This window comes from Haliotis rufescens, unplaced genomic scaffold, assembly GCF_023055435.1.
Source record: "Haliotis rufescens isolate VD_foot unplaced genomic scaffold, xgHalRufe1.0.p SCAF_23, whole genome shotgun sequence".
NCBI classification, from domain to species: Eukaryota; Metazoa; Mollusca; class Gastropoda; order Lepetellida; family Haliotidae; genus Haliotis; species Haliotis rufescens.
This window is the reverse complement of record NW_025963924.1, coordinates 156679-173026: the sequence shown is the minus strand read 5'-3', so window position 1 is coordinate 173026 and position 16348 is coordinate 156679. Positions and strand designations below refer to the sequence as shown.

Sequence of the window (16348 nt, the reverse complement as noted above, 5' to 3'; positions counted from 1 at the left end):
CAGAGCTACCCAATATCACCAACGGTTCAAGGATGACCACTGTCAATGGAACCAAAACAAGTGCCGCGTTGTCAAAATGTTGTCATGGTCAAGTTACTCAACAACTTCTGCGGTCGCAGAACGTCCCCTTGCGTCAGGTGTAATTAAATGTCAGACTTATATGTAATTGAGACCCTGGACTATCCCTGATAAATGGTCGTTGACAAGGTTGTGTGTTTATTGTTTGATGCCACACTCAGCATTATTCCATGTGTATGTCTGTAAAAAACCGAGTATGGACCAGACAATCAAGTGATTGACATCATGAGCATCGATCTACGCAATTGGGATACGATGACATGGATCAACCAAGTCAGCTAGCCAGACCACTTACGCCTCGTAAGACAGGAATGGGTTGATGAAGATCAATTCTAACCCTGATCTTCACGGGTAATAACCCGCCCGCATCACGCTAGGTCCGTACTTGTATAGTATGTATAAAACACAAAAAATATATAGCTAACGGCCATTGCATTCTACATAAACGTATCTTTTACTGTTCCTGCTTCTATTCTAGTCCTAAATAACATTTGCTCTATTCCATGTCGATCACCTGCGCATAAGGCCAGAATAGTATGAAAGGCCCCGACTCCGACACCCTGCAAGGCAGACCTTCCCTTCCCCCCACGTGCAGGAGCAGTGAAGTACCGCTCCGCCCCCAGATCATATACGTCCTCTAATAATATCCCACCGTGTTTTTACACAATCGGGTTTGTTATTGTGGCGGTGTAGATAAAATGATCCTATCATTCATTCGAGTAGAACTTAATTGTTGCACCCGGAATTCTCCTCAGAAGAGCTCGGATCCGAGAGTCTGGCTGCTCTAGAACTCGTCTCAAGCTTCCAGCCAGAAAAAATAAGCTTCCTCCCCGTGGGTTCTGTGCGTTGTGAGTCAATAAATACGGCCCGGCATCCGATCAGAAGTTCCCCCTTCCACATATGTGACCTTACCATGGTCGATCAAAAATAACCTTTCTCTGATAGTGTATATATTTTGACATAATTGTTCTAGCGAAGAGCGTGAACACATACCATGCACATATTTTGGAAGATATTATGACAAACTTTTCAAAGCTACGCCGGGATAAAAAATAAATGAAATAAATACTGCTAGAATAGATGGGTTACCGATGTGCTTTGTTCACACACGTTTGTAGCTATATGTTTTTATGAGGTCATGGAACATAAGTTATATATTTCTATAAAACCGTGGCTAAATTCTTTAAGATGAATATCTTTTGCAAACACAAAAACAAACACACACACACTGGAAGACTATGACATCATTATCAGCAAATTATACGTTAACACCAGTTAGGAATGACAGTACGCCAGTTAATAGATCCATGTAATGGTAATAATGCCAAAGGTTACTCGGCGGTGGTTATAGAAAACAGTAATTAATTGTTTGCACTTATTAATTGAACTTGAATTATTGAATTCTCACATAATTATTGACTGAGAAGATAATTAGGTGTTCACTATAAACTATCAGCATACTAAATGCATGGTATTGGTAACCATTCACATTTAGATGGATATATGCATAAATTAAATACGCCGTTGAGATTTTCCATAAAAATTCCATTTCAATCACCTATACCACACAACAACACGAAGGTAATATTCATTAGTGTTTTCCACTTTGTAACTGATTATAAAACGGCTAAACAACATACAGCCATCTTTACTACAACTCAACAAACATTTCAAATATATATCCTCGGTTAGGGCTGAAAACTGAAAAACAGAGCCCAAATCGTGCATTATTTGTTGCGGCGTTCTACAAAACACTGCACGAGTACATAAACAAATCATTCAAAACCATTTAACTCATGGTTGGTAATAACAATACCCTTTCTCCGACTATCATTCATATATATATATACCTGTGTCTCATGTTTAGCGGAACCCTCTTCACGCCAAGGGTAACCCGGAGCATATGCGAAACCCATCAATAGCGCTATAATTACAAAACTTCGTTTCAGAGTTGAACGTGAAAACCTCGTAACCCCATCGCGCGCCATGACGTCATCGGCGAGTGTTGGCGTCTGCTGGCGTTAGGAGCGGTGTAGGGAGTAGTCAGCCGTGGGAACTCTGTCAGTCTGTACTCTGCTTTTCTGTCACTTGGAGCAAGCCCGGGGGACGGTCGGACAGTGTGAGGAACCATACACGGACTGGAACCGCCCTAAGGTCAGGGCAACGCTTTGACGATAAGGAGGTACTTAAAGTGTTGAGAGACAGTACAAGAGTATGGCCGAGCACCATGGCTTGATGGAGTTACCAGGCAATCCCCATGTAAGTAAACTTAATAGACTGTCATTATACTCATTACCGACTTGTATAATGTAGAAATAACAAAATACAACTAATTTACATGCCTTTTGAAGGGGGCACTTCTCTTGTGCGATCTTCCCTCCCAAATCACGAATCGCGCTATGGACTAGTGTTGGCAACACACGGCACCTGTTTCGACGGTTGTTTTACTGTGGGGGTGCTGTCGGCATCGCGCTTATCTTACAACTGACAACAGATGCAGGGCAAACAGTAGGTCTTAATGAGAGACCAGTCAGCCATCTTGTCAGTATAAGTGTGTCCTATATATGCAGCTGTAATTATTGTTAGATTTGACATTTACATCCAGTATTTTGGAGTCATCATAACCGCCCGCATTAAGTCTCCGTGAATAACTTGCTGCATGCACAGCGATCTTCCCAATCACCAGCATGTGACCTGGATGTTATTCATCAACAGTTGGCCATACTTCCTGTTATGATAATCTGTCATGTGTTACAACCCTGGAAATGAGAGTGATTAACGGATATTTTCATAACCGTATTCTTAAGTAAGGCAATGTATTGTCATTGGACATGTTGTAACGCGACTATTTATATTGTTGTAACGCGACTATTTATATTGTTGTAACGCGACTATTTATATTGTTGTAACGCGACTATTTATATTGTTGTAACGCGACTATTTGTATTTTCATATGAAAAATATGGGCAAACATGACACAAATCAGAGAACGGTGTCTCCAATTCCCAAAGGTACTTTAATTGTCTCTCTTGAATAACATATAATATATATATATACCCCCCCCCCCCCCCCCCCCCCCCCCCCACAACATTCTCATCCCTATCTCCGCTCCATCTTTTTTTAAAGAGAGTCGAGGTCCATTTATTGAAGTACTGGTACTAGAAGTTATACGGAACTTTAGTTCGGTGAATCCTAATCTTAGGATATTTCAGTATGTTAATGCTTTGTTTTCAGTCATTTCCATATCGTGTAGGAAGTATTTCCTATTGAGAAGTCACGCGCCTGTTAATTTAATCATAGACACTTGTTTATGGGTTGTAAGAAACTGCAGCATTGATAGTTTTTCATGTAGCATACAACCTACTGTGTACTAGCGACGGTGAGTCACTCACATTTTATCCCGGAACTATCAGATCCTACCACTATACGTCTATATAACAGTATGGAACACACGGTAGAAGATAACCATGAAGGCTTTGGGTCGCCAAGAAAAGATTGAGTGGTGTCGTGTAGTGTAAATACTTTACCGGGCATCCGTGCGCAGTCAACTGACACTCTACACCACGAGTAATGGCGGGAAATGACAATCTGGTGTGGGGTCAAGGTCACAAGGTCACTAATTTCGACATACGATATGGTCACCGTATCGCATTGCCTGATAGTGCACGAACTGCACGAAGCGGTGCTTGTGATGTCTGTATGTAGACTTCCTCAAAGTCCCTTGGGGTTGGAACCAGGGTGTGTACATTTAGATCACATATCAGGTTGGTGATTGAAAGATTTCACTGGACTGCAGCTGTGTGATTGGGCGCTTTGTGAAGTCCATTGGATGACTTGCCCGAAAAGTACTCGGTTTGGTAGAAAAGACGGACAATTGACTTTCACCAAAATGGATGGGTGTATGTTCCGACTTAATATTTGCAATTATTTAATATTTTTGGTGTCAAATGTTGTGCTTTTTGTAGATAGAAAAGAGCGACTCTTTCGATGCGTCAATGGACTGTCTTGAATATTGTCATAATTGATCACGATAATTACTATTAACAAAACAAAGTACCAGAAAAAAAGTTGGATCAAAACTCAAGTTTGCGAAATATTGAAACGTAATGTAAAACGTATGTCAGACGGTATCTAAAACATCACTTTCAGAACCATTATTCTGTAAACATGTGACTTCTATTGTTTCGTTTTGCAAATCTTTAAATATTGACTTGTATCATAAAACTAACAATGTCAATTCAAGTAAACAGACGTTCAAAATTATTTGTATATAATAAAAGAACAGTATTTTATCTTTATATCTTCATCACATATATTCACAATGAACAGAAATGTGGCACCTCCAGAACTCATCTGAAGAACTATATACAGACTGAATGCTCAATGGGGGCTAATCAGAGCAATAGCATAGCCCTAACTGCTTTAAACCCGACACCATCGTGAGACTCGCTGGCCGCTGGAGGCATGTCAGGACACCGGGGTCAGTAGTTCTGACCACTGTGGTCTGACCATACAAGTTTTGTACATACACACAAAGGCCGTTTAATGTTCACCGCCCCCGCTGTGCTGCGGAGGACGGAACTAATTTCCTTGCTGATAAATATTTTCTCTGACGGGTATCACACTGGGGGATCTGCAAGATAGAAAACATCAACACATGTCAACATTAACGAGACCGACAAACTTTTAGCTTCCGAACAGAACTAATTTTTCAAGCGCAGCTTTGGACCAAGCTTCGTGATTCAGTGTTTGCTCATTTAAACTCAGTTCATGCAAACTGCTCATCTACGTGCCACGATTCCAGCTATGTCGTGAAGAATATTTTGTGGCTTGAATTCAGTTCCTGGCAATGGCAAGCAGTCTTGGCCGTGCAGTAAGGTCATGTTCTCCCCGTGTCTGACAAATTATGCTTCAGGTGCGCATTACAACGCCTAACTTCTACCGATTCCTGTAGGTGCGGCGTGGAGTGACTGTTATACCAGATGCTGTCTCCATTCGACATTAGTTAGAGAAACGATGGTAAACACGACGTGTTTGTTCTAAGTGGGGTATTATTGCCAAAACACTCGGTGGTTATTTGGCTAGTGACGAGACTGGCGTAAGGATTCCTGTGGCTTTGAGGCGTAAACATCGCACGTCATCGGAATAGGCGCGGATTGATATTAAATAGTTGTGAGGTCAAGCAACAAGACGATGAGTTCATACACGAGTACCGAATAGAAACTACCGATCCCCCACCCCCACCCCTAACAAAAAAAACCAAACCAAACAAACACAAGTTTCGCGTAGAAAGATATGCAATATTTTCTCGATGACGAACCATTCTAGGATTCAGGCAGTGTAATGGAGGTCATACGTTAGCTCTAACTTACCTTGGCTCACCTTGGGGACTATCACAGTGAAGTACTGATAATTTCATTAAGCGGTTCGTCAACATCCGGGTTAGAATAGGTCTTCAGCAGCCCATGCTTGCCGTAAAAGGTGACAATGATTGTCGTAAAGGGGACTAACGGGATCGGGTGGTCAGGCTCTTGGTTGATGCATGTCATGGTATCCCAATTGCGTGGATCGATGCTCATGATGTCAATCACTGGAGTGTCTGGTTAAGACTCAATTATTTACAGGTCGCCGTCATATAAGTGGAATGTTGCTGTGTGTGGTGTAAAACAACAAACAAACATTTCACAATGCCGTGTCCAGTATCACACCATGGCGTTCGTCCTACCGGAAGTAACATACACGTATGATGATGACGGATCCCGAACCTGCACTCGGGTTCCAATGGGTACAGTTTTCATGAAGGATAAAGTGTGCGTTTAATACAAGGCGAATCAATGTAGTACTTTGTTGTTTAATGCCGCACTCGACAATATTCCAGCTATATATGACGGCGGTCTGTACATAATCGAGTCTGGACCAGAAAATAAAGTGATTGATGTCATGTGCATCAGCGAGTCTGACCACCCGATCCCGTTAGTCGCCTCTTGCTTGTTAGCATACTCGCCGTTTACAGCAAACATGGGTTGCTGAAGACCTACTCTACCCCGGATGTTCACGGGTACAATGTAGTACTGTATATTACTGTTACAAAGAGGGGTTGGAGGTTAAATTCTAATTATATCGTGAATGTAAGACCCTTAACAGTTATCAATATCAGTGAGTAGGTCAAGAAAACAGACGTGTTTGTCCGATTTTGACATCGCACTTGATACGTCGCCTCCATTCTTTAGGATCAACTCTGGTGTATGACATGAATTACATTGGATGGTTCACTGATTATGAAATATGTGGCACATTGCTTGTGCTGCCTCTATGTGATGTGACCACATTGGAAGATCTATGTCATCAGATGTCGCTGTAATTATATATAATCTGGCTCAAACCTCTGAAAATAGATTTGTGTAAGTGATGTCAATCAGGGATAAATTAGAAATTCCTACCACGCGACAACGGAGGGACGAACAAGATAATTCAGTCTTTGACTGATTTTGTTAATATTGTTCAGAAAATGTTGACAGAATTTTGTAGCAGCTTCTATTTGTAACTGTTGCAATGTTTGCAGTTTAAATGTTCTGGCATATGATTGGTTGAATAGCTTTAAAACTTGTTGCAGTTGTATACCACATATAGTAGTTTGGCCAAACATAGACTAACATCTAGTCTCTGAAATGAACATATTTTACGGAAAAAACAGTTGTTATATTACAGTATAACAAAAGGAGCCAAGAGACTTTCTTCATTTTTCAGATACTGCAGTAATCTGGACTTGCCAAATATTATAGACTTGAATGGACTGTATTGGATATACATGTATTTGTTTCGGGGTCTGTATGACATACTAGGCCAAACATAATACATATGATTTCTTGGTGGAGTTTCGATTTTGTAAAAAAATGATTTAAAGTAAACTACGTTTATAACTAACACGCTTATAATGAATTGACGGATATAACGAACTGCTGTTTTTGGTCCCGGCCATTTGCGATAACCTTTAGTTGTAATGCTTATAACGAACTACGGATGTCACGAACAAAAAATATTGGTCCCTTTGAGTTCGTTATAACCGTAGTTTATTGTACTTCTATCAAGAACCACGTTCTTCAGAGAACACATAAATCATGGCGCCCTTTTGATAATACAAAGAACTTCCACAGAGTTTATTTATTCACCGATGTCAAATTTCAAGGCGAGACTAGCAGTGGTATACCCCACTTCTTGGATTGTGTTGATGCCTATGAGCTATCAGTTCCTCTTGAGTGGATAATTTGGTTCAAAGCATGTCGCAAATCGACGTCGTGTCACACCAATTTTAAACTTTAACATTTTCTCAGGTTTCGAAATTTGTTCGTGGTCTTGGCATGTGGCATGTGCGACCCTCCCCAGACATGGAGAATTCTGCAGTGACAGCTCGACGTGTGAACCTCCAGTTCGGGCACATTAGCCATCATGTAGACTAATCCATCAGTTGCTAATTAGGCGCACGTGCTGAGTGGCCTGTCTGGCACGTGGCCTGGTATACGTGACCGCTTGTGGTCACAATCTGCGTTACGGAAATGGCCGAGGTTTGACGAATGATTTCATCTCTCTGGTTTCACGTTTTTCGTCATCATATTCATTGCACTATATGATTATCAAGCAAAACGTTCGCACAATACAATTTTGATTCCTGATATATGATATTTGAGATACGGGAACTGACACTCAGTTAATAAGCTCTCCTTCACGGCGTCTATGTTTCATAAACAAATGGTATCTCGATGGCCGTTAGATAATTCGTACATGCAAATATAGTTGGACAACTCGATTTGAAGTAGACGAAATGTTCAACAATGTTTACGTTTTCTTTCAATTTTATTCAGTTCCAATTATTAGCAATATCGAAACTTTGAGAACTGGTTCAGAATTATAGCGCAAAGGAATTTTTACCTCAGCGCAACTTCTCGGGCTAGCAGATTAGCGTTAATTGTGAAGAATGCAATAGTCAGTTATACAGCCAACAAGCCTACGTAGCAATGCATACAGACGTATCCCATTGTGTTAGAATGTTCTTACCAGTTGAGGCCAGTCACAAAAACATATGATAAAACGTCTAAGATCGAAAAAGTATTAAAATAATACTTTAAAAAACGCATATTCTTTAGCATTACGTAGAGGTTTGCTGAATTATGTGACGATGGAAGGATGCCACGATAGTTGCTGAATCTCATCCTATTTTTTGGCCTCATCTATTACCAGGGCATAATGAATGTTGCAAAGGTCTGAGAGAAAAAGAGGCTATTTTCAACACATCGTATCATCGTTCAGATGAACACCCTCAAGCAGAACAAAAACGGCTAGAGTACTTTCATGGTATGTTGCCTCCATCAGCAGCAGGAGGTCGTGAGTCACTGGGCTGATGAAGATGCTCTCAGATACATTTTTCTACCATTTTGGACTTTTACGCTTAAGGACATTAATTGCTACGTACCCCGATAAGATCAACTATAAAATACATTTAGGATGATGGAGCGGTAAAAGTATGGGGATATGGATGAAACTGCGCTGCTGTGTCGAGAGGAATGTTGCAAAATCGATGATAGATCGAGAGCTTATTTGTAGTGTATGAACCGAGTGTCCCCGAGTTTTTCCTATTCCCCGATAACCAAATTAGGGTGCACCAAAACATGTTGGGTGTTGGGTATCGTTTATCAAAAATAAACATATGAATTTTAACGAACTGCGTCCCGTGCGTTTAATAAAAAAGTTTATTTGAACACTGGGTATGGTATTACTTGGAGGAGTATATTGTAAACAAGGGTCTGAATATCTTTCGAATGTTTCAACTAACATGGGTTGGGGTCCATATTCTCCTTATTCAGTATTTTTCATGACTGCCAACGTTGTGTTTACATTTCTTGTCTACCAAACTAACCTTTTCAACTGAAGAGATAGTGTATGTCTGTGCATTATCTATGGTCCATTAAAATCATGGTTGGATCATTTGTGAATCTGAAGTGATTATCACGAACTGTTGACTCGACATATCGTTTAAGACGATGTAACATTATGGTCCCACAGATCCCAGTTGTCACTGAGGTATGGTCATCGACTAGAACTACGGATAAGTCGATACAGTTTTGATGGAGCCGAGGACTTCGAGTTATAGAGGTTTACACATCAATATTCTCGTGTTTTAGATGAACACGTTTCCTTTGACCTAGTCTAAAACCGTGACAGAATATTTCCACCGGTAACATGTAGGTTCTTGGGGCAACCATTTGATATTTCACAATTTCACAAACAAACTTAGTTCATTGGACCTGCTGGGTGTAAAAGTGTAAGTTGGTTTTGTGGGTTTCTACTTTCAAAGCGATGACTGAAACACATATCCCACATCATCACCAGGAGATGTTTTTTTATCACAATTAATTGCTGAGACCAGCACGTACGTCAAAAAGTTTCATCGTCTGACATGATCATTAACCCATGGAAGCGGCACGCCATCGGCTACAGAACCTATTGAATCTCTGTACAAACTTCCCCATCTCACGACCAGGTGTTTCCATACGTGTTTAACCAACCGATGTTCAATATTGTCATTATATCCCCATCGTCACCGGCAGCTGACGTCGCTGTGCACGTTCACTTGACTATCTACATGCACCACACTGCACACACTGCATATGCTGCACAGCTTCCACAACAGATGAGGTGCAGCTGTAAGCAAAACACTACACACTGTAAACGCCGAGAGATTGTTTTTCGCAAGCGTTTGGCTGCATATTTAGCTTGTAACAAAGGCTACATACATTTTCTTTTCCTTCTCAAGTTCAGTCTTTCAAATGATTTCCTCCGAACTGAAGAAATTTATAGGTACAGAATACAGTAATAAACATAGTGGCGTCGAAGAAAGGAAACGTTATGCTAAACAATGCGATAAGCTTTAGCATTCTTAGTGTAATGGTTAATTAACCCCCGGCACACCAAAAGTGACGCCTAATTTCGTGCTGCTCATACCAAGACACAGATGACTCCCTGGATCACACGAAGCCTGCCTGGTATGCTCCTTGTCGCCAAAACATCAGCACCTACATCATGCACCAGTACAGGATCCATTGAAATGTGCGAAGAAACACGATTTGTTTTCAGTGACAATCGTTTATCAGGACATACGGTCATTTCAAAATAGTCTCGTCGTGTGATGTTTAGACTAACGCTTAGTCTCTCAAAATATATAAATAATAGACACAACAAGTCCCTTTAAAAGGAGTTCCAGTGAGATCCTGAACCTGAGAAAAAAAATCTAGACTTGCTTAAATTAGGGTTATATCATTATAATAAGGGCTGGGAGGGGGGGGGGGGGGGGGGGGGGGGGGGGGGGGTTGTTGAGTTAACATGGTGAGACAGACTGTAACTTGAAATGTGTCCAATTTCTAAACTTTTGCTTTCTAATGTCTCACTATTTCTCGTTTGCTGTTCTGGCGCTGATTTACTTTCCATACGCGGGTCTAGTGAGGGGTTTGGGTGCTGGGGTGCTGGGGTGCTCTAAGCACCCGCTCTCATCCCCTTGAAGCCTACCAATCATTTCATTATTCATCATTCACCAGTGTTTTTGGTGGTCGGATATACTAAGCGTGAAACTATCACAACACCAGATTTAAATCATTTTGTGAAATATTTTCATTGGTACACCAGTGCTAAACACAAACTGAAAATCACAAACTTGCAAAAATGAACCCCTCCTTTTCCCCAAAAAGCTGTAAAAGCGCTTGCATTCTACAAGGCTTCCTTCCGAACAGGCTTATCACATCTAGACGGACGCTCCAGCTCGCGAAGGGAGTACAGTTGTATCAGCAAGTATGCTTTGGTGGAGCAGCACCTTGTGTCTTTCTGGAGGCAGAGAAGCGCCCCCTACTGTGGCTGTCCTTTAGGAAGCCCACCCATATTGAAATCAAATTGCATATTGTGTTTAAAGCAGCCATACGTCACCGGCTCCACCAGGGAGGCCTGTATTTGAGATACAGTTCTCGACAGGGTAGATTTTTTACATGTTTAGGAGGTCTTTTTTAAATAAATGGATAGTGTACCTGTTTCATCTCCAATATGATGCTTTGAGAAAATTGTAGTGTATATATAATATGGCCAATCAATCAATTTTTAAAACAAATTTGATATATATGCTTTACAGACATGGTAACCAGCTCTTTTGTATCTAAAGGACCCGTAATAGCAATGCCAGACCCATTAGCAACAGTTAGAAAAACTGTATAGGTTGAACAAAAAGAAGGAAGTGCCTGAAGATATGTGTGCCACTTGGCCAAGTGTCTTGTTCAGTTAGTGGAACATAAGGCAACAACCCTTTCTCGGTTTTAATTTACAGATGTGTTTGGTCAATATGCCAAAATACAAGTTATTAAAAACATTTTGGTCTAACTTGAGGCATATTTCCTAAGAATATCTCGTGAAGTAAAATTATTACCAATACAAAAGAAGAACAAAATAGCATGATTTAATTCACCAATAAGTGCAAGATTTTTAACTCACCATTGTCACTCAGAATTCAGAACCTTTTCCAAATTTAGCCATGGTGGCCATATTGAAAATGTCCTTTTTGGCCATATCTCTTTTGGCCATTTCTGCATGTATCATTATGAAATACCATATGCAGCAAAGCGGTTTTATGAATAACATATAATACTATTTTTTGCCATAGTTTGATTTTTGGTACATTGTTGAGCAATGGCAAAAGGTAAATGTTGCTTTACAGACATAGTATATAGGGTTTTTTTTACAACTAAAGTACCTTGTCCAGAAATTCAAACTTGACTTTGAAAAGAAATTGTTTGAGCAACATTGGGAGAGGTTGTTGGTAGGATGATCCAGGCAGAGTTACGCCACCCTACACCTTTGGATGTAGGAATTGTAAAGCAAGTGAAGGCAGGCCCAAACTGTCCATGGATGCCAAGCCAGCATTTTCGTCAATTTGACAAGTGTGTCAAAGCCATAACAGTCATCGCTTTGGCCATCAAGGCAAGGACTAGTGACCTACAGAACCTCAAAGAGTGGTCTGATTCTTGTGATGGACTATTTAAAACATACAAAACTTCATGACCCCCATTAACTCAGACACTGCCCTTTACAAACGAAAGACCTTTGCACTGTTACGATGCTCTTAAATAATAAATATCGTCTTCCCTGATTCTGCTTGACTGATGAAGCTGAAATTGTGCATGCAGGTTTCTACTTATGAAATCATCATTTCTTGTTCAAATCAGTGATTCTATTGTAATATTTTATTTATATTTAGAAATGAAATGTTAAGAAAAAGCTAATATCCTGCTCTGAAGAACCGCTGGGCACTGTGAATGTGATGACCATAAGAAGATCCACGTCTGTAGTTTCTGGTGTCCCCCGCCGTGATATTGCTGGAATATTGCTAAAAGCGGCGTAAAACCATACTCACTTACTCACTCACTCCACGTTTGTAGATGTAATACTTCATAAGTCAGGATGGCTACAGGCCCTTTCGCACTGTCTTTTATATTTTTTTTACTCTTGAGTAATAATTGGGACTGGTTCGTCCATAAACCAAACAAAACTTTGCCTGACCCAAATGAAAATAGACAGAAAGAAGACGAGCCTTTGGATGTCTCAATTCCATTTGCCTCTGTATCCATACACAGCATACAGCATTGTTTGGTATTAGAATGGAGGCGGGTCTACAGCAGCGCATATACAGTGGTGTATGATTCAGTGTTAGTGGCCAACATGGGCGGTGCACAGCAACAAACAGCTAGTTATATATTTTTCTAGGGCCTACGAAATTGTCTTCCTGTTGTAACATAGGTACCTATGTAGGGACAATTTTGAAACAAGATCATAATCTTGATGTTACCAAAATATTTTTCTGAAGCAGTTAAACATGGTTTTGAGTTTGACTTGAGTTATTCTAGTCTCTGAAATAAAAATATTTTACAGAACAAAACAGTTGTAAAATTATGTTAATAAAATGTAATAAAAAGGAGCTCAGAGGCTCTCTTCATTTTCAAAAACTGCAGTAATCTAGACTTGCCAACAATTAGAGACTTGCATTTGCTGTCTTGGAAATATTTGTTTCAGGGTTTGTAGGGGGGCAGTCGTCTAAGGCGCCGCGATTCGCTGTGCAGAGTTGCGTCCCTTCGGCACGCCAGAAACCTATGATTGTGGGTTCGAATCCCCGTTCGCCCCGATTATGTTTCTAGGTTTGTCAGCACCATACCCGTGCTCGTGGGTTTCATCGAAGTGGTAAACGTCTGAGACCTGCATCACCTCGGGCTTTCCTCCTACATTAAGCTGACACGCCGTGATATAACTGGAATATTATCAAAAGCGGCGTTAGACCCAGCTCGCTCACTCACAGGGTCTGTATGACAGACTAGGTATTCAATGTGTATGCCATTTAATGTTCAGCTTGTCAAGTATGTTATAATTTTATGTCGCATTCTAAAAGTGTAGTTTGGAGAAAAAAAGGAGCTAGGAAATTCTAGTTTCTTAAGAATAACGTTCCTAAATCCTTCTGAAAATGCAGTAATTTTATCTATCTCAATTATTTATCTTCATTCTGCTCAGTATCCTTTACTTAGACAGAACAAATAAATACATTAAGTAGTGACAGAATTATTTGTTGCAAATGCTGTTCACTTGCATCGTATGTGCCATAGGTGGGAACTGCTATGTGCTGTATCTAGACCACTGATGTATAACAAAACCAAATTTTATTAAACAAATACCTCAGGAGGACCTCAACCTGTTATTGACGAGCCCTGATGGAGGATAATAAAATCATATCAAGATTTTTGGATCTCTCAACAATTTTTTTACCAAGTGTAGGGTGTTTAGCATGTTATGCATTTCACAAAGATGTGTGCGTTCTGTTTACTCGGTATTTTGTCATCCAAAATAAACACTCTTTGCTGCATATTGTTGTCTTGACTTTCAGTTGTCGCTACCAGCATGTTACATTGTGGTGTGTGGAATTTTGCTGAATTATCGTGAAAATGATCAGAGCATGTCTGTTTTGTGCTGTCACACATGTTTTGATGAGAAATGTTCCTTCTTGATTATCAGACTGCTTACTCAGTTACAGCTTTTCTGGATGTGAATGTTTCTTGTATAATCACAGATACATTGTATGGCTTTCATAAAGCAGGGAAGACAAGCTTTCACTTCGTAGATTCTGACGAAGGTGTCTGAGCTCTTGAATGCAATAAAAACTTCTGATTACACCACTTGCTACTAAGTGATGAGGGGGGGGGGGGGAGCATCACAGCCTTGTGGAGTTGCCAGATTCACAGATTGGCCCTGATTATGCTATGGGTTTATCAGTACTATGCTTGTGATTGTTGTTTTCACAAGGATGGAAATGTCTGAGACCAGCATCACGTGGGCTTTCTTCCCACATCAAGTTGGCACACCATTACGTAACTGAAATACTTATCAAGGTGATATTAACCCAACTCAATCCACTCACCCCTCTTACAAATTAGCATGATGGACCTGAGTTGGTGAATTTGGTTTACACTTCTTTACATACCAAGTTTGGACGTGGAAAACCGTGTCTAAAAGCGCAAATAACGATCCACATCGAGCATAACACACAAGCAGCCATATCAGAGAGCCTGACCACCTTTAGAGGCCCATGTGACAAAGTCACCACAAATGTGTGTGCACTGGTTGGTGGTTTGAAGTGACGATTCACCCCTATTTGACGTAGGTCTCCCAGTGCCATACTTCTGCTTTTGGGTTTCATCAAAGTTGTAGATGTCAATGACCTTGGTCACTTCAAGATTTCCACCAACATTAACCAATGACTGAACTAAGTGACATAAACTTTACGTCACTCACTGACTCGGTCCTCTGTTGTATAATGGATACCAAGGCGGATGTTGAGTGGAACATATGGATGGTTTTTTTCAGATTTACAGTGTCAGTTACTGAAGGGACATTGACTATTAGAAGGTAGCAAACTCGATTAAGGAAGTCCATCATACTATGGATCGGATTCCTTTTATCACCTTGAAACGACAGTAATAAATCAGCTGGTAAATATCTAAAGATCATATTTGAAAAAAAAGTTATTTTATATTAAATTATGCATGGAACCGGACTTTAAGGTTTGTTTGCCAATAACAAACTTATCCATCGAAATATATAGCCCTGTCAAGTCATCACCTCTTCAAATGTTGTCATAACTCTAATACTCAAACCTTTATCATTTTACCTCTTATATGTTATATGTGTGATGTTGATATATGCTCAATGTACCCATGTACCCAATACCCGACAAGACCCGGGTTAGAATAGGTCTTCAGCGACTCATCCTTGGCGTAAAAAGCGAATATGCTTATAAGAGCCGACTTACGGGAACGGTTGGTAGGCTCGCTGACTTGGTTGATGCATGTCATCGTATCAAATTGCGTAGATCGATGCTCATGATGTCAATCACTTTTTTATCTTTTTTTATTGGCCAGTGAATAAGGTTCTGCTGTACATGCATAGTGAGAAAAACCCCATCCTCTTCCCTCATCTTGATGCATGAACTGTATATAAACATGTACCCAAACAAATAAGATATATTGTAAGCACTGCTAAGCATTGTAAACATGTTCATGCAAATATGCTCTGATTAATCTGAGCAATGATAAAACGATGACTCCCCTAAAAATACTTATGTCCAAAGTTGCACAAGACTGAGTTTTTGTCATGGATCTTTAACACATCTTCTCTTTCAGCATCTGTGTTTCTATTTGGATGCTTCTATCACAGCTACAATCAAGTAGCAGTGTTTTAGAACACATTCTGTTTACGGCATGCTAATAGACAATCCTGTAAATGTTGCATTGGAGTTTACATGCCATATCAAAATGTTTACGTTTTACAAGCTGTTCATCATCACAAACATGTAACAATAGAAATCACGTTTCAAGTGTCACAATTCTCGGCAACTGTCTGACAATTGCCTGGAGCAAGCCCCATCAAACATTAGCCTTTAAGATAATTCTAGGGTGAGGTCCAGTGGTATTATTTCATTGGAAGAACACATAAATATAGACGTTATGGGCCTCCAGTTCCCAAGGGGTATGGCTGTTGTATCGAGTGTCACCAGATGTTGGGAAATAATCCCTTTATGAGAGGAATGGTAGCTGATAGCATCGCTGGAGTGTATACACTGGTGCCACCCCTGCACAAGATTCTGTCACCTCCAAATGCCCAGTAGCAGATAATTTACTGTTGTAGATAGTTTAGTTATGTT

The 16348-nt window shown here is 40.3% G+C and overlaps 1 protein-coding gene across 1 annotated transcript in view; it reads left to right on the top strand.

Moving 5' to 3' along the window:
• The first annotated feature begins 2059 nt into the window (after window positions 1-2059).
• The window catches only part of LOC124140116 (testin-like), an 82700-nt gene continuing 68411 nt past the window's right edge, over window positions 2060-16348 (top strand). Inside the window, exon 1 of the mRNA XM_046507502.2 lies at window positions 2060-2337. Coding sequence (XP_046363458.1) covers window positions 2293-2337 — 45 coding nt within the window. The 5' untranslated portion in view covers window positions 2060-2292. The remainder of the gene's footprint in view (window positions 2338-16348) is intronic.